Genomic DNA, 20,234 nt, shown 5'->3' on the forward strand with positions numbered 1-20,234 from the left:
TTTTGATTTCCAATTTTTAATCAGCAACTTGAACAACTCCCCTATACTAAATTTTAATTCAATGTACACCCGAAAGGGTTAAATAGGAAAATCCAACTTGTTGGGGGCACGGATACGAGTTGAGGTAAAAGAAGGGAAAAAAAAATGGGGGAAATCGTTTTTGAATTATTTGCTATTCCAAAATGACCATTTTACGGACCACCCTAACGAGCCTATTAACAATAACGCGATACATGCATAATATATACGTATAAATACGTAAAGAGACTGAACAACCATACGATAAAAACAGAATAGCGTGTTATTATGTTTCAGGCGATAGTGCTCGCCCTGGTTCTAGGAAGCATAATCATCGGCACAGTGATAGGAAATATTCTAGTCTGCGTGGCGGTGTTTCTAGTTAAGAAACTCCGTCGGCCCTGCAATTACCTTTTGGTCAGCCTGGCTGTGAGCGACATTTGCGTGGCCTTACTCGTGATGCCGATGGCATTGCTGTACGAAATACTTGGAAGCTGGCCCTTCAACTCGACGATATGTGATCTCTGGGTCAGCTTCGACGTCCTCAGCTGCGCCGCGAGCATATTGAACCTTTGCGTCATATCCGTAGACAGGTGAGAGAGACACGTCGGTAAGAATCCCGAAGGTTACTGAAATTTCAAAACCATAAGTACGATTCAATTTGACACTGGGATCAAATGAACCACGCAAACGTAACCCGTGAGATAAATAACCTGGTAAAACGTGAACTGCGACAAGAATTGTACACGCAATCATAACCCGTGACGAAAATAACCCACACAAAAATAACCCATGACCAAAAATAACTCGTGACCAAAAGTAACCCGTTTAAATATAACCCACGAGAACACAGCCCGTGACCAAAAATAACCCAAGGAAAAAATAACTCATGACCAAAAATAACTTGCGACAAAGATAACCCACAAAAGAATGAAGCAAAAAAAAAAAAAAAAAAAAACATAACCTATGACAAAAATGACCCAAAAAATATAACGCATGACCAAAAATAATTCGTATAAAAATAACCCACGACCGAAAATAGCCCGTTGAAAAACGACCCACGAATGCTTAACGCAAGGCAAAAATAACTCATGACCAAAAATAACTTACGACGAAGATAACGCGTACAAAAATAACTGAAAAAAAAAAACATAACTCGTGATAAAAATTATCCACAAAACATAACGCATGATCAAAAATAACTCACACAAAAATAATCCATAACCAAAAATAACCCGCATAAAATAACACATGCGAAGTTTAATTTGATTGAATATGATTTGATTTCTCGTCAATACCTCGGCATAGATTATTCTTTGCTTGGATTACTGTTGTTGGTGTTATTTTTACACTGATGATGAAAAAAAAAAAACCAGAGCCTCGAAGCGTCCGCGGTGAATGTTTCTTGAAAATTGAGCGACATCCGACTTTATTTTGTTATTGTGTACTTGAACAGTTCATGAAAAAGTTATTGCGTCGTATTTTTCTTCCTTCAATTGCACAACAATTATTGTTTATATAAGTTACGGAAAATGTAAGAAAGTAGAGAAAGGATAAAGCTTCCCTAAGTGTGAAAAAGGAATATTCTAGTAACAATATTATTATTATTAAAGTATTTCTCATCGCCATATTTTTATTTTCTGTATCGCGAATGCCTCCAAATTTCTGCATCCAATGCAGATATGGTGGAAAGTTTCTGAGAATTCGGTGCTCTGAAAAATTTCATTTTTTCATCATACGGAAAATGTGAAAAAAAAAAAAGAAAAGACGATTTCACTATTGCCCTTATTTCTCCGAACACCGTCACGTTTCGATTGAAATCATGATTTTTTTTTTTTTTTTTTTTTATGAGTAAACAGAACATGGCGGTAAAAAAGGAAAAGAAAACCAACCGCGAGCGAAACATCGGTGAAATATTTTTCCAACAGTTATGTACATTTATTTTTTTTTTTTTAATTTGTATTTCTTTTTTTTTTTTTTTTGTACCACTCTTTTCCCCAACGATGACAAACAACTCAAAACAGTGAACGAACAATTAACGAATTTGTCGTAAATACTCAACGATGTTATAAATATACATGATATACATATATCGCGCTAAATTCTGAGAGCTGGAAAAAAATGGAGGACGCGATATAAATTATGAAAGTAAAAATTCCACCCACTACACATGTACTCGGATCGAATTTAGTTGTACCGGAATGACAAATTGGCCATCGGTAAAATTTCTCGTAGAAAGTTTTGTTTCGTCGATTCATTTATTTATTTATGTGTTTTTTTTTTTTTTTTTCGTCGGGTTTTTACTCGGACTCGGGATATTCTCGCCATTCGCGAGGGTGAGAGTTCGGAACTTCGTTTGCATCTGGGTTGTGTAAATTGTGAGACGAGTTCGCGAATCGATGATTGAGGCGTGCGAAATTAAAAGGTGAAATGAAATGAAATAAAACAGAGAACGAAACAAATCAAAATAAAAAAAAAAAGAAAAAGAAACAATCCAACGTTATATCAGACGGTATGCACGTATTAATCAATCAGATCTTCCTGTCATTTTTCAGTATAATAAACGAGTCAACGAAATTGCGTGGGCTTAACACGTTTGGTTATTTGACGTTTGAGACTTTTTTTTTTCGGTCCATATTTTTTCCCCCCCTCGATGTAATTCAATACAATATTATATATTTTTTTGGTAAAATTGATTATTGACGTCAGAGAAACGAGGATTTTCTAATCTGCTAGGAATTATCAGCTGTAAAACAAATCTTCGAACTAAGGGTGAAACGATATTAATCGATTAATTGAAGTCGCCGGTTGATCGGTTTGGATAAATGGGTGAAAGATAAATTAAAGGGATCGGTTCACCGATCGAACGAATAAGGTGATCGGTTGAAAGGGTCGATTGATCGACCAATCGTGAGTTTTGATCAAACCATTTTTACGAGTTAATTCATTTATCGGAAATGCGGCAAATCGGAGAAATGATCGGAAAAACTATCGACGAGCAAGAATTATGAAGTGGATAAACTGTTTAGTGGAAAAACGTTCAGCCGGAAGAACTATTGGCAAGAAAATTACGAACTGGAAAAGCTGTCGAGTGGAAAAATGATGAACCGGAAAAACTGTTAATGGGCAAGAATTATTAATTTGGAATAAGCATCAATCGGAAAAACTATCGAGTGAAAAAAATGATGAACCGGAAAAACTGTTGGTGGGAAAAATTGCGAATCGGAAAAACTGTCGAACAAAACTACTCACCGGAAAAACGATTTATCGGGAAAAATTGTGAATCGGGAAAACGATAAATCGGAAAATCCATGAACCGGGAAAACGAATAATCGGAAGAAAGATAAATGAGAACTAAACGATCACGAGAAAAACGACGGATCGGAAAAATGATCAATTGGAAAATCGACGAATCGGGTAACGACTATTCGGAAAACGAATGATCCAAAAATTACAAAAAACAGTTGATCCAAGCCTACGTTTAATCGATTAATCGTAATTCTCTGAGTTGAAATTTTCCTTTGTCTATTTTGTTTACCAACATTATTTTATGGCTTAAAAAAAAATTACACACACACACACATACATACGCAAACAATACATGGTTAAATTCATGGAGTACGATGTCAAAAATAAAAAAAAAATATACGTTACAATACGAAACTAATCTTTCAATTTCACCACTCGCAATCACCGTCACGATGAGAAACGATCGACCAAAAAGAAACCACATGTTTGTCGTTTTTAGGTTTACCCCATTCGTTCGAATCACCGCGCATTGCGATATAAAAATTTTGTATATACGATTATTGTTTTTTCAATTTTCCAAGTTAAATTTATCCAACCGGCGTCACTTTTACGCAGCGTGATGTTGATCTTGGACAGAAATCGTGATATGTAATTCGAACAGCTAATAATATAATACACATCCATACATAAATAACCAGCCACGGAAATAGAAAATTATTTTCGTCAATCGCTAATGGTTTTGAAAAAATTTTGTTTCCGGTATCCGATCATCGTCGAAATGTTTATTTAGTAAATTTCAAACCAATCAAAATCACAGCGATATCGAAACGCCTTCGCTAATTCGGGGGTCTCGTTTTATTTCAATGCCGTTTCGTCCTCAGGTACAACGCCATTACAAAACCGCTCGAGTACGGCGTTAAGAGGACGCCGAAGAGGATGGTGTTGTGGGTCAGTTTCGTATGGCTCGGAGCTGCCTGCATCAGCTTGCCGCCTCTCCTGATCATGGGAAACGAGCATACTCATTCGAAAACCGGAGCCAAGCAGTGCGCCGTCTGTCAGAACTTCTTTTATCAGATATACGCGACCCTGGCCAGCTTCTACATACCGCTGATCGTCATGATTGTCGTGAGTATTGAGACCAATTTCACGAATGACGATTGCTTGTTTTATTTATTGATTTTTTTTATTTCCCCATGAAAAAAGGAATCTTAGCTAGCGTGTATGTCGAAAGAAGTGAAGTGGTGCAAGTGAAAAAATGATTTTGCGTTGCAATTACCAAAAAAAGATCGACGATAACGGAAAATTCCAACAATGTTCAAACAGTTTTTTTTTAACGTTACCTCTTTTACTCAATTTTTCTAGTTACCGTAACAAATGAAATTTTTCCAAGCGATCGAAAATATATAGAAAATCCGTTGCAATGACTGTGTAGAAAATTGGAACTAGGAAATCGGGGAAATCGGAAAATTCTCGGAGAATTTTCGTGCTTTGAATAACTCTGCAAAAATTCTTCAAGTCTTTGTGAAACTTTTGGAAAAATTGAAAAGATATTTTCGTTCTATTTGTCCAAATTATTTCAGATTTGTTAATAATGATTGACGAGAAATTAAATATTCATTCGTTTGAGATCGAACGAATAATTTTTTCATTTTCACGTTGACGTAAAATCTTCTTATTTTCATTGCACCGTTCTCCAGAAGTTACCTCGAACGATCATTTACACGACGCTTTCAAAAGCACGATAGTAAATGTTACTGTCGAAAAAGTTCCTTCTACCCGAAATTTTGTTTCAAAATTGAACTTGGTAATTGTTTTAGAGAAACAAAAACGCCTTTTTTTTTTTACCTTCAAATAAATTCGAACGTGTTTGCAGTCTACGAAACGTAGACGGAAACGTTTCGAGTCTTTGCATTTAATTCCTAAACCAAACATGTCCAAGTTTTACGAATTGCGAAAGCTTCAGCTTCGAAATCTCATCTCGCAAAAAGCTGCGACACTTTCCCGAGGTTTTTTCGAACGTTAAAAAAAAAAAGAAAGAAAGAAAGAAAAAAAGAGTCGAAACAAAGTGACAAACGTACGTTTAAATCCAACATGTCAAAATTATTTCCAAAACGAAATTTTATCGTACCATCGAATTGCACTTTTCAATTTTTCAATCTAGCTTCACGGAACCAATGGATTTCCTTCCACTTGAAATTTTGACAGCAAATTTTGGTCTCGTTGATTATTTTAGTAAAAAAATGGGGGTTTTTTTTTTTTTCTTTTTCGTTCAACTGAATTGAAACCTGCTTGGAGTCTGCAAAAAGCGGACGGAAACTTTCAGTCTTGCACTTAATTTCTGAAATAAACATGCCCAAGTTTTACGAAATGCGATAGCTTCCGCCTCGAAAGCTCAATGTCGGAAAAATCTGCGAGACTTTTTCTGAGTTTTTCTTTTTGTACGTTCCTGGTTAAAGGTGTACTACAAGATCTTCTGCGCCGCGAGAAAGATTGTGCTGGAAGAGAGACGGGCCCAGAATCACCTGGAGGCACACTGCTACCTGGATATCGAACCGGCTTCTCAACCCACGGCCATAGCTAATCGCCAACTCATCTCCGACGTTCACGCCTCCCAGGGCAGCCCCCCTTGCAAGCAGCACCGAAGCTCCAGCGGGTCGACTACGGTGAGATAATCATTGACCTGCATTACTCTTCGTCTCAAATTCGCTATCACTTGACTCGAACCGCGTGAACTTTTTTGCCTGCCGAGTGCTGCAAGCTTCGCTCAAAAACGGCCGGTTTTAAAGCTCGACTTTCGTGAAACGGTACGAAAGTTTATCGACGACGTGCGCAGAGAATAGATTTTGTCGAATTTTACTAATTTGGTGATCAATTATGGCGATGAAAGCTTTTTCTTTTTTTTTTTTTTTTTTTTGATTCGAAAATAGGCTCTTAGTATTTAATGGGTCAAAAAATTGATCGTAATTTTATGAATCAGGTTATCAATTGCGAGTGAAATCGTGTTTGGACGGATAAACGAAACAATTTTTTTTTTTTTATTTATACCCTTCGCAATATTTGGAATTTCTTAATAACTTCGAAATTTGTTACGTTCGAAATGACAAGAGGATAGAAAGTCATTTCTCGATGTAGTTGAAAGGGAAAACTTCCTTTTTTTCTCCGAAAACAGACAAAACGGTAAGTTATAAATGGAGTGAAGATTAGAAAAGAAGAAGAAGAGTAGATTTAGTTGGGTCGATAGGTTTACCGAGTTTTAGAAGACTTAGGCTTGCCGTTATTATCGAAGTTCTTGAACTCGATGATCAGGCGCTTGACTGCTGCTGCAAGAACAACTTTGAACTACCAAATATACATTCTTTTGGAACAATTCCAACGAGTTTAGCTTATACGCTCGAATTAACTCGGATATTTTATTTTAAATACGTCGCGGTTACGAAACTGATGGCTCTTACACTGATGTATGAAACTTATATTTTTACGGTACACGGTTCACCGGCCAGAAGGTAAAAAAGGACAAAAAAAAAAAACAAAAAACAAAAAAAAAAAAACTGAAAGAAGAAAAAAGGAAGAGAAAAAATATTTTCACAACTGTCGATTCTCGAGTGCGAAGACAGATTTTTGTCTCGCTGATGTAAAACTACTATATTTAAAAATTACACCGGCAACGAATATATAATATAACGCAGCGTAACGTTTTTTTTTTTTTTTTTCTCTTGTTTCTCAACAAAAAATTTGCGAGCGAAGTATCGTTTCCACATTATATCATCGCTTTTTCCTACTGTATTGATTTCATAATTTTGTCAGGCGTGAGAAAAAATACAACGAAGGAATAGAAAAGGTTGTAAAAAAAAAAAAAAAAAAAAGTATTGCAAGCATCTTTGTGCATTTTTTAAAAATAATTTCAAGGATTTCAATGTGTTGGTTCGGAGAGTTTTTCGCGTGTTTTATTAATTGTTCGTTGAATAACGAGGTTAAAAAAATTAAACCGTTGATCAACGGAATCAATTAAGCCGTTGTTAATTTATACAGTTTGTTTAGATACTTTTTCTCGAAAGTTGAGCCGTTAGCCTTCCGAGAATTATGTACGTTCTTCCTTGTTTCAAAATTAAACAGACGACACTGAATGCAAACATGAAAAGTGCACTGAAAAAAAAAAAAAATAGTCAAGGCCAAGATAATATTTATTCCTGTACTCTGAAGCGGATAATTTATTGATTCTATAAAAAAAAAATAAAAGAAAAAATCAGCAAAATTAATCTTTATAATAAACATAATTCCGTATCAAATAAATTTTTTTGTTTCAATATAAGTAAATAATCGTTTGAAACAATTGAAAGTCTGCTAAGGATTATTATTTTATCAAATATTTTCTTGGAATTATTATTTGAAAATTCATGTTCATTCAATGTTCGAAAATCGCGTTGTTGAAAACGATAATATTCCGTAAATTTACAGAAAGAAAAACGTCGTCCCAATTTATTTATATGCGTAAGTTTCGTTTAATCAGGACTAGAAGATCAACAGCAGTTGAATTTTCTTCTTCGCCTTTTTCGAGTTTCATTCCTGCAGACAGTTTGATTGCTCTAAAGTGTACGTGAAGAATGATTTCTTTAATCAAGTCTTAGGAAAAATCACGAGTTCTCGTTTTTTCGCACTAAATTTGTGCGATTGCTCCTCGAGACCATTAGGCTGATTGTTAGATTACGGAAACACAAAGTTTCAACTTACTGCTCGAAGCATGCACCGTCTGGAATCGAATTGAATGAATTCTCGTGATTGATACTCAACTGCGTTACACGCAGAATAATCTTAATGAATTATTGTATTTACGACGCCGATTCGAATCAAAGCCATGCATATGGATCTGAAATCAGGTTTCAGAAATTCAAGATAGTGAATCGAATATGGCGAGCGAAAATTTCAAATTTGATCGATTCCGGTGAAAAAACTCTATGCAGGTATTTTCGGGGTCGCTGATTGGATTCGCCATACTGGATTTTTTAAATCTGATTTCAGACACGAGTTTTTTCTCCGGAATCGATTGAATTTGAGTTTTGCAAGTTTTTGTCCGCCATATTAGATCCGCCATCTTTAATTTTTAAAACCCGATTTCAGATTTGTAATCAATGACCCCAAAAACTTACGATTTATGTAAAACGTGTTCAAGTGTAGAGTAGTAACTTTCTCGGAAATGAATTATTCCTTCAACTTTTACGATTTTTTTCGATCAATTTGTTTCTAACAATAATAATTTACATTATACCGCAATAATTATTTTTGATTATTGAAAACTTGTTAGCATACCATCAGAAATAGGAAAAAACCGCCAAGTAATATGTTGAAAATTTCTTTAAACATACAAAAAATGGATATCAGGATACTTAAACTGAGAGAAATTTTTAATTCCGGTTTCCGCTTAGTACTTAGCTAGAAAAAATGTTGACGCGTGCCTCGTTTTTCGCAATTCCAACAATATTCAAACAGTTTTTTTCAACGATACCTGTTTTACTCAATTTCTCTAGTTACTGTAACAAATGAAATTTTTAAAGGGGTTATTAAACCGTTATTGGAACGAAACCGATTACCCAAAAATTTTCAAAATAATCACGCCTGTTTATTGAATTAAGTTTTTGTCAGTGTTGGCATCGGTAATAATGATGATAGACTCGGAGGAATCCTTGAATCGTGACAACGTCACCGTGTCTGCAACGACGTGATTAATTGTCCGGACGTTGTATAAAATTATTCGTTTACCGAGCTCTCCGTTACATGGAAGTATCAAACGTTCACATGCACGTTTTCTACAACCACTCGAACCGAATGCAAATAATTACGGCTGTAGGTAGCCGACTACTCACTAATTCAAGATCAACATTTGAACAAGAATAATTACACTAGGAGGTATAAATTGTACGAGTCAGGCGGCTTGCATCTGCAATGCAAACAACGTCCGCTTATCCGCTTTTCGGACATCGATTAATTAGCATATCTTCTTCATCGCGTATGCTTGTCTTCGTTCACGTTCCCGCTGATTACCGATCGCTAATTGTCGGCTGGTGAAAATTACAGGGCTCTTATTTTATTTATTCTCCACTTCGTGACGTTTCAACTTATGCTAAAGTAATTCTTGTGATGCATACGGTGCGTTTACGTGCCAACTCATCGAATTGTTGACCGTAATATTTTTCAAATTCATCAAGAATTTTTACCGTGTGCTTTAGTTCGATCCCTGAAAACCTACCGTAAATTTTTCCATTTTCATACGATCGTTCATCTTTAAATTTTGAATTTTTAAAACCCATTCTAAAAACACAAACATCTATATTTCTGAACTAACAAAATAAAAAACATTTTCGGGCAAGGTTGAGACTGGAAATGCTTCAGCAAGATTTTTGTGTGTAAAAAATTTTTAACCTTCCTACTAAAAAAAAAAAAACAAAAAAAAAACGGCAACAAGAAAAGAAAATTCCATCGTAGAAGCGATTTGATGTAAAAACAATGGATCGAAAATCGAGGTCTTTGAAAATTTTACGAGAGTTGTAAAAATGTGAGAAACAAAACTGGCTAGGTATGAAAAGACTAAGCGGTTTCTTGGAGGTGCGGAAATTGAAATTTGAAGAATGAGATCAATTAAAATTCACCGCTTATGAAAATCTCTCGGTTCGTTGGACTGTAAAAGAAAAAAGATCACCGCCTGCCGAAATCGCAGACTGAACGCGCGAGAAAATTACAAGGGCCTGAATCACCTCGAAATACGTTTAAAAAACAGAAACAAGGAAGTAATAAAGAAAAAAGAAAATGGTTAAAAAATGAATAAAAGAAACTGCGAATACATCGAAAAACTTGGTCCTGTTTTTTTTTTTTTTTCTTCAACTTTATCGCGATCGTAAAGCGAAGGTAAGATTTTTCAGGTGCGACTGACAGCAAAGAAAGAGCGAAGCCGTTGCTGCTTTTGAGAGAATAATAATATAACAACAAACGACGGAAATAAAAGCAAAGACCGCGATGAAGGGAAGAATAAAAAAAAAAAAAAAAAAAAAACAATGATAATAACAAAAAATAAAAGAACGAAGAAGTAAGGAAATAAGGAAAGGAAAAATAAAATAAAAAAAATAATGACAAAATAAATTCCCCTCATTTCGGGCGGGGAGGGGGGGGGGGGGGGGGATTAGAATGAATGAGTAGAAACTCGAGACGAACTTCAATCCCATTGCGACGAAAACCGCGCAATACCTTCGAAAGTTTTTCTCCTCAATATTTTTATTTTTATACACAGGCGCCTTTCCTCGCTCGTTTCTTTATTATAATGGTATCATTAAAAAGCTCACTTCATGCGTACAAAGAGCATTATTCTTTCACGAGCCGTGATCGTTTTCAGTTTCAAGTTATTTATTGTTCGACGGTGTAACAGTCGAGATTCAAACAACTTTCGAAGCCGATCCCGTATTCATTTTTATATTCGTATCATAATCTTATCCCGTCCCATCGCATAAAAATTATTCTTCTTTGTTCTTACGCTGTTCTCAGATTCATCGATTTATCGAAAGTTGACTTTTCAACTTCAGAAGCATTCCTCACCCATTCTATTATATACCCTTCTCCTTTCGCTTACAGGGTGAATTTCTAACGCCTGGATGCTCAGCGAGTTCATATACAACGTCAAATGATCTTTGTTACCGAATATAACCCCGAAAACTCCCGGGTAACAAGTTTCGGCCAGAATCATAGAATATTGAATTTTTTTTTCGATTTTATATCCGCCATATTGGATACGCCATCTTGAATTCAGAAATTCAAATTCTGACCTTAGATTCTTGATCAGCGACCCTAAAAACCCCCGGGTAATAAGTTTCGACGAGAATCATTAAATATTGATAATTTTTTCGACTTTACATCCGCCATTTTGGACTTATAAACTTAAATTCTGACCTGAGATTCTTGATCAGCGACCCTAAAAACCCACGAGTAACAAGTTTCGACGAGAATCGTCGAATATTGATAATTTTTTCAACTTTACATCCGCCATTTTGAATTTAGAAACGCAAATTCTGACCTCAGATTCATGATCAGCGACCCTAAAAACCCCCGAGTAACAAAATTCAGGCCAAAATATTGATTTCGAAATGCCTGAATGAAACGGTTAATGCGCATGCGCTACAATTCGAGATCAATTGTTTTCCAGGGTGACCAACCGTCATAAATTTAGACGACGATTCGCCGCGATGTACGTAACCTCAAAAATTTTGGCAGCTTTCAGTGTCGACCACAACTACCAACGATAACTGTAAAAAATTTTGAGGTTACGTTCACGACGGTTGGTAACCCTGGCAAACACGACTGCTCTCAGATTGTAACGCACGCGCATTAAATTCGTAGCAGAAGACGAAACATTCAGCTGTAAGCAATTCACTCTGTAGGTACACATAAAATACATGATTATACATAGATTTTGGTGTCATAAATTATCTTTGTACATACAAGCAATTCTATGTTATAACGTAAGTAGTTTATCATCCCCAGCGAATTTATCAATAATTCTTTTTTTGGGGTAATAACAGTAATTTCCGTACGTCACTGCACAACGGTATGAATGAAGATTGATCATTTTAAGGATTTATCAAACGTACGTTCCGATCGAAAACCCCTCGTGGTACTTCTTGTTCGATGTTACGAAGGGTTTGGAGGTAAAACTGTTTAGCTATTCGACTTGAATTCGATATTGAAAAAAAAAAAAAAAATATTCATTCAATCCGGAAAAAAATTTTAAAGAAATACTAGCTCATACCAGTTTTTGAATGAAATGAAATTTGACGGTTTAAATTTCATTGATATGATCTTTTTTCCATGCAGTTTTTCGTTCGATTAAAAAAAAAAACAAAACAAACGGTGAATTTATAAAAACAGTAAACCAGTAAGCCTGTATAGAAAATAATCATATTTGAATCTAGAAAAAAAAATCTGTGTTTCGCATTTTTCAGATTTTCGTTTCGGTAGCTTTTCGATTTTTTGTAAATATAAATCTTGAACTATGCCCTCAGAATTTTGGTTAACAAACGTTTGAAATATATTATATTAAGGAAAGAAAGGAAAGGAACGGTAATAAAAAGTGTTTGAAATGAGCTTCAAAAACGTTTCTCACTATTCTTCGTGTGCTCGGACCGATCGATAAAGCAGATTCGAAGAGTTTCCCTCATCTCCAGAAATTACAGATCGCAGTTAGTTTCTCTGATTTATAAACGAGCGAAGTTGTATCGAATAACAGTCCTTACAAAGTTCGACGTTATTATAAACGGAGAATTTATGGTGCTTCGAAATTCAGACAATATTAATGGTGGCTTGAATTTTCTGTACAATGTGTGGAAAAATTTTCAGTCAACTCGTTAAAGCGGAAGAGACGATGTTCAGAGTAAAAATGAACCTTGACGAAAAAGAAGCTCAATTTTTCACAAAAATAACGCCCTTGTGAAATGGAAAATTTTCTTAATTGATGCCAAGGTGAGCAAAAATGAAAAATCGATTCGTTTCCTTTCGAAAATCATCTTTCGTTCCGTTCATTCCTTACCTGGCTTAAGCGCTCTCAACTGGGTCTACAGTTCCTGCAATTAGGGCTCAGTCGTATCGTGAATCGTAAAGTCAGCTCCGGAATTATTAGAGGCGTCAGAATCACCAGCCTCGTTATAATATAGAATCGATAACACAATCCCTTAACCCTTCTCTTGGCAGCTGCGTTGGCTGTTAAATTTACGTCGATCGTGCCGAAAAATTATCGCATTTATACCGCGAATTACATTGTTGAAGTGATTTGGAATTTTTATAATGAAAAGTCTAGGAAAAGTATCCAATTTATTTTTCCTCTACTCGTAGAGAGTCTGAAACTGAAAGTTTTTTTTAAATTTGTACCCTAAAACAGACAATTTTATCCTAAAAATCATCCATTTTTGGCAGTTTGTCAAGTTATTTTAAATTTAATTTTTTTACACTTTCGACGGCGATTTTATCCAAATATTTAAATCCGCTGATCTCGGAAGTAAAAAAAAAAAAAAAAAGGGAAACAACAGCCGCATTGTATGTAGAATTTTTATCAAACAAGCAGGAAAACTTTTTCTTTTCAAATTTAGTGTACGAAGCAATGTTGAAAAACGAAAGTTTACAAAATTCGGAATTAAATTCGTTGAAACGAGAACACATCTAAAAATCGTCCGCGTTTCAACAAAATACCGTGCAATTTGTCGAATTTTAATGAACAATTCTGTTCACTTCTGCAGCAGTTTTATTTATTTATTTGTTTATTTTTTTTTTTCACCAAATATGGAAGCCTCTTTGCTTTTGTTTGTTTGTTTTTTTACTGGCGGACTGCCCGCGGAACAGAATTTGTCAATTATGCAGATATATAGCCGTATAAAATATTCAAACGTGTCCAACGGCCAATAATTGTTGCGTTGCAAAGTCAATAACGAAACAATTTGCTGGTGGGTGTAAAATTTTGCAAAACGCCGTGCGGTTTTCTTGATTGTGAAATTATTTACGACTGTATTTATCGCTCGAGACGTCGTCGTCTGCTGTAATTATTACACGCAGAACCAGAGAAACGAGGATTTTACCAAGTCGATGAGAGGATCGCGTGATCGAAACTTATTAATGCCGTCGACGGGCTTATCGGCACAACGTTCTGTTATATTTCGGAGAATTATTCTCCGTATAACGCTGTTTAGCGAGATGTGCAAAAGCGGATATTTCCAACCAAGTTTTCAGTACAACAGACGGAATTATACTTTGAATAATAACGAAGATTATACGGAGATGCTAGTTTTCGATTTTGAATTTTCGACTTCGGGGGAATTATATTATTAGCAATACGATTTTCATACGTATACTTTAGGGTGGTCCTTATTTGGAGGTTGGAAAAATTTGCGTTCGGACACCTCCAGGATCTGTTTCAAATCGTTAAAAAAAAAAAAAATCTGTGCAAAGTTTGAAGATTATACGTCAACTTAAACACGTGCCGATAATTTTTCTAAACTCTGAAAATAACACCGGACATCAGGAATTTTTAGTCTGAGTTCTGGTCACGAAATTTTCATTTCTTCCACGTAACTGGTGAAAGAAAAAAAAAAAAAAATAGTTTTATCACATAAAGTTTGCTTTTGCAGATTTTTTGAATTATAAGAAAATTTACCAATTTTATCACACGTTTATTGTAAATAACAATTAAACGAACTTCAGTTTCGCATTAAAACTTTCGAATGAAAAAAGTTTATTTGTTTGTTATTTAAAACAAATAGCTGCACACCCTTAAATTCTTTGCATTTTCCGCTTTCGACCAGAGATTTTGTAAACGTGCTTTAGCCTGGGAAGAGGAGATTTTCACTGGGGGAAAAACATTGTTTTGCCTAATTAGAGGCCGGATACTGTTTGCCAAGAATCGGAGCCACCATTCAGGGGTAAATCTTTGCAGCCTCCGGCAAGGTGAGCCACATCAGGAATTTGCCCGAGGATTCGGAAGTAGACTTATTAGACCTCGATTCTCGGCCATTTATTAACCGGAATCTGCCGACCTCTAAGTGCAATAATTTTGCGGCTTTCCTCCCTATGACCGGCCAGTAAACGAAGCAGGTTCGAAATGAAAAAATTGCTTCGTTTGACCGATTTTAATGAACTAGGAATGAATTTCGTTCGTTAATAAATTCTCTACAAATTTATAACAAAATCAAACTTCTGTAAACGGTGGAAGATTTTTTCTCAATTAAGACGTTGATTTACCGTTAATCACTTGTAATCATTTCGCTAATAACGTTTTTTCGATTAACTGATAGAAGATGTGACTTTGTTTGTTACTTGCAGAGAATTAATCTACGAAAAAAATTGATGAAAACGAATGAAAAACTTCTTCGTTAATTCTTGATATTATTGCGTATATTTTTATGTTAATTAGTAACGCATTTCGCACGGTATAGATAACCGGCGTACAAATAACGTCTACACAAATAGACCGCGGTGTAAATTTTACATACTATTACTTTTGCATGGATCAGAAGTGGTTTTTTTTTTTTTTTTTTTTCGTTCGCTGTCGTAAATTCTGCAGTCGTTGTGAAAAGTGGACGGATTTTCATAGCCGCGCCAATAACCGGGACTCTATAAATGCGTAGGTATGTAAAGTAATATGTCAAGGATGAGAGAACCGAGGATTTAAGTACTGGTTACACAAAAGCGTGTCCTGCGGACGGAAAGCTCTGATAGAGATTTACGACTTTTCATTTTTACTCGTCTCCGTCTCTTCAAGGCATTCTCCGGAAGCTTCGAATACCAGGATTAAAGCAAAGCTTCTGACTGCAGGACGTAGTTTCCATGCACTTTTGTATCCAGACATCCTGCAAGCTGCGAAAAAAAAAACTAATGAATTTTTATGCTCGAAGAAGAAGGAAAAAAAAAATTCCAGGAATTCTAAAGTACGAGAAGTGCAAAAATTAACTAGTGAACGGTAACGTTGAAGAGAAGTGTTGATAAGAACTGTAAGTGCCATTTTGTTTCATAAATAAAAACAGCAAAATTTCTCTAGAAAACATTGCACCTGGCACATAATTTCGGAAGAAAAAAATTAGAGCAAGAAAAAAAAATGGCACTTATAGCCATTTTTAATTCACGTCCAGAATTAAAGAGGCTGTAAGTGACATTGGAAAGAAAAAAAATGCCTTCAGAAAACATTGGCCTTGGCACGTACGGACTTTGTAAAGAAAACAAATTCCTTGGACGAAAAATGGCACTTACAGTCTCTTTTAACTGTGAGTGCTGTTAAAATAAAAGTAACAAAAAAAAAAACATCCATTAGAAAATATCGGCCTTGGTACGTAGATACGTTGTGAAAAAAAATTATTTGCAAAAATGGCACTTACAGCCTCTTTCAATTCTCACCCAGAATTGAAACAGGCTGTATGTACAATTTTCATCAAAGTGAAAAAAATTCACAACACATTGGCCTCGGTACTTACGTCAAGTTTCCTGAGCAAAATCTTTTCGTTTTTTTAAAAAAAGGTACCTTCAGCCTCTTACAATTCTCACCCGGAATTAAAAAAGGCTACAAGTGCCATCTGCAATGAAAAAAAAAATTCTCCACAACACAGTCGCCTCGGTACATTGATACTTACAGAGGAGGGGAAAATAAAAAAAAAAAAATGGCATTTACAGTTGCTTTTAATTCTACCCCAGAATTAAAAAAGGTTGTAAGCGTTATCTTTATTCGAAAATTTGTTTCTTCTCCGCAGCACAGTGGCATTGGCACATTTAACTTTCTGAATAAAAATTGAAAAGAAAAAATGGCACTTACCGGAGCTTTTAATTCTCCTCTTCAATTGTATAAACTGCTGATAATCGTTACCTCGGCTTTATAACGCCTCACGGCTATTCTAATTACGTGTATCGTTTAAGAGAAACGACAATCAGCTTCTACAGTGCCTTTGCATGTGCACCTAATTTGCCCCGAGGTTGCAAATTGAACAAGACGTTTAGCGGTTTGGTATTGTTAATTTTCCATCGCGGAGACGTTCTTTTCGGTTCGATAAAAACGGGAACTTGTAGGAGAATCCGATGGCCAAATTATGCCCGACATCATTTTACTTCGTAGAAAAGTGTGCGGGTTCGATGCTACTTTCAATTTTTTGACTCTCCGTTTTCAGAGAAGAGGGAAATTCATTTTTGTTACAGTATCGTTCCGAAAATTTAATTCCAACTATGTCTCAAAAAGGGTTCAATGGATTTGGAACACTTTTTTTATTTTGGAACTGATTAGAAAATAGATGGGAAAATGAAAATATTTTCGTCGGATAATGACTTGAAAACTGATTGAATAATTGAAACGAAATTCAGTTTATTGGTTTCCCTTCATTTGACTTTGAATTTACTCGATTTTGAGAAAAATCAGTCGGGCATTTCCTGAATTATTTGAAAAAATGCAAGTATTTTTGTCTACCCGGAGTAATTCAAAAACGAATGAAACAATTCAGATGAAATTCCGTCTAATATTCTATCTTTAATTGACTTAGAATTGACTTGAGTTTGAGGAAATTCTGTCGAATCGTTACTGATTTATTCGTAAGGACAAAAATCTTTCCATGAAATTTCAATTTTTCCCATTGTGAGAGGATATTCAATAAATGCGAGATCCGACACTCGGAAATCCTTGGCTCGGCAGATATTATACGCTGCACGGGGACCCATGCTAAAAGCAGCATGGCGCCACCGAATATGTATAAAGCGTAAATTTGTCAGATGCTTTAGAGCTGAAAGGTTATCTTGTGACCTTTGAGCTCAGAAATAGGATCGTATAATTCAAAAACAGCCGTGCTTTCGCCGCAGAGAACGCATCTAGCATAAAGTGCTTCGAACGATCGTTCCAGCGTGACGGATTTTTTTTTTTTTTATTCAAGTCAAATCAAAGCACTCACCAAGAACAGACAATACATTTTTAAACCCTTATTCACTTCTTTTTTTTCTCTCTCTCTTTCTCTTACATTTATTTTATAAGGTTGAATATGGCCAGCAATATCGTCTAAATCAAAATTTGTAAAAAGTTTTTGTTTATAATTTGAGTATTCTTTATTTTTTTTTTTTTTTTTTTTTTTTTTTATACAAATCCACGCAGCTCACGAATACAACGATATGATAAATTTAGTCGCGTTAAGTTTTCACGTAGTATTTTAATTTCAGCACGCGATGCGACCGAGTCACGTTTATCTTTTAATATATTATTACGAGCGTGTGGGTGTGTCACATTCTTCGCATAATTTTAATCCAGTTGAACTTTCCCAAAAGTAAACAAACGTTCTTTATTAATCTCGTCGGAATACATTCTACTGTAATTTATCTAAATTGGAGAAAAATCGGCGGTAATTTTGTGCGAGGAAGTGTTGTTAAAAAATCACATCAACAAAAGTTTTCAAAAAATGTACTAACCGTATTAAAATTTTCAACACAGCATGACGATTCTGTTGTAGAATATGTTTTTTTTCTTTTCCTTTTTTTGTTTTTTCTTTTCTAATTCCGAAAACCTCCCCCTCCCATATCAGGCCCGAAACGTCAATTGTCACCGACGCAGACTGGCGAAACATTTTCACGCAGATTTTACGAGGTCGAGAAAAATTGCCTGGAAAAAAGAAAAAAAAAAGAGAGAAAAAAAAAGAAAATCGATAATTAAAAAAAAAAAAACGAAGTAAAAAGGACGGCAAAATCGTTGTTCGTTGCGATTTGACAGTCAGGTTCGATGTTCGTGCGACGCCATATGGCGATGGGGGAAAATATCCCATGGGATATGGGGGAAAGTTATTGTTATATCGACTGTTCTACCTCCAGGTTCACGGACAAGCGTTATAACGCCGTTAGCTTTGCCTTACCGCGTTGCGTGGGCTTCGCAAATGTACGTGATTTACTCGCAAGCTCTCTGAACATCCCTCTCGCTCTATGTATAACCCGTGATATTCTATTTCGTCCGGCTTTAGAGCTGATCGCCCAGCTTTCGACGCCCCCCCCCCCCCCCTCCCCCTCCCCCATCTCTAGAAATTGTTTTATTTACACGACAAAATTAGAAGAGGTTTGAAAAATTAAGGGAAGGAGGGGGGGGGGGGGGGAAGACATTCAACTCGACGATATCTTGTTACGTGTACGAATGTTTTCTATTTTATCAATATTGATGAATTATTTTTGTAATTATACTCACAATTTTCCTACGCGCTAAATTTACAAGTTTATCATGATAAATGTACGGATTATCAAGAAAAAAAAAAAAACAAACCAAAAAGAGAATTGAAATTCGTGGTAAAAATTTTTAAACCAACACGCTTGGGATTAATTTGTTCAACAACGACAAAGACGAAAATAAATAAAAAAGAAAACCAATTTCCTTTTAAGAATCACACAAAAGGTCAGAATATGACTGATTATGAGTTGAATTTTTTTTCTTTTTCTTCTTCTGTTTCAATCTTTGGAGAGATTAAATTTTGTACGTTTTGAGTCTCACGTTGTCGGGAATATGTTAATTAACCTGCCCGAGGAAATCCAGGATCGCGAGTATCAGGCATAATTTTTTTCATTCTTTATCGCTTTCTTTCTCAAGCCACGTAATTGCTCCTTGAGGGGTTGTTGAAATCGTGCTATCGAGATGAAAAATAAAATTGAAATAACAATCTCCAAAACTTCCGAAAAAAGATTTCACGAAATTATAGTTCCCAATTTCCCATGTAAATCCGATGTGATAAAAATTCGAACGTACGAATCTGATATAAAAGCCAATAAAAATCACTCGACACTGCACTCAGAATAATTTCATTTTTATCAGTAACTTGAAATATTCAGCAAAACAGGTAACGTTAAAAAAACTGTTTCAATATAATAATAACTTAACGGTAACCGGAACTAAAAATTTCCATCAGAGTGCGCATATTCGATGTAGTTTTATTTTATTATTATTATTTTTTTTTTTTTCTCAATCCTGTCGCAACGTTGACGGTAATAAACGGTACGAATTGCGTTGTAAAATATGTAACGATCCAATTTGAAATCTATCGAATTTTTCAGTGTATCAGACTTTTTAACAGCGCGTTGACATCGACGTCGTTTCGTAGCATCGAATGACAAATGATAAACAAACAAAGTAAGCGGGAATATTTTTCACACCGCATTTACGGCGAAATCTATGGTTTGTAAAACGTTTTTTTTTTTTATCTTACCGAGCGAAACGGTAATACGGTTTTTTTGTTCCGGTTCGCGTCCGTTTCATTTCCGGCTTGTATAATACGATTGATACGAAATTTTACACTGATTTATTACTTTCTAAGGTGCTCGGTTTTATTTCTGCGGTTCGCCGTCCTGCAGCTATTAATATATATCCGAGATATGATGTATCGCGGATACGTGAGAGTCTGGCTTTCGGCCAAAAAACTTTCTGCGTTGTTTGAGCCATAGAGGAAACCGTTTTCTTG

The 20,234-nt window shown here is 35.5% G+C and overlaps 1 protein-coding gene across 3 annotated transcripts in view; it reads left to right on the forward strand.

The window, feature by feature from the left end:
- The window catches only part of LOC124309414 (5-hydroxytryptamine receptor 1-like), a 100,570-nt gene that overhangs the window by 49,379 nt on the left and 30,957 nt on the right, over window positions 1-20,234 (forward strand). For 2 of the 3 annotated variants that reach the window (XM_046773068.1, XM_046773069.1), the window contains exons 4-6: window positions 298-611; window positions 4,149-4,392; window positions 5,724-5,930. In XM_046773068.1, the coding sequence (XP_046629024.1) occupies window positions 298-611; window positions 4,149-4,392; window positions 5,724-5,930 (765 nt within the window). The remainder of the gene's footprint in view (window positions 1-297; window positions 612-4,148; window positions 4,393-5,723; window positions 5,931-20,234) is intronic. The other variant, XM_046773070.1, reaches the window with a different exon arrangement.

This window comes from Neodiprion virginianus, chromosome 7 (assembly GCF_021901495.1).
Source record: "Neodiprion virginianus isolate iyNeoVirg1 chromosome 7, iyNeoVirg1.1, whole genome shotgun sequence".
In the NCBI taxonomy this organism is placed as follows: domain Eukaryota; kingdom Metazoa; phylum Arthropoda; class Insecta; order Hymenoptera; family Diprionidae; genus Neodiprion; species Neodiprion virginianus.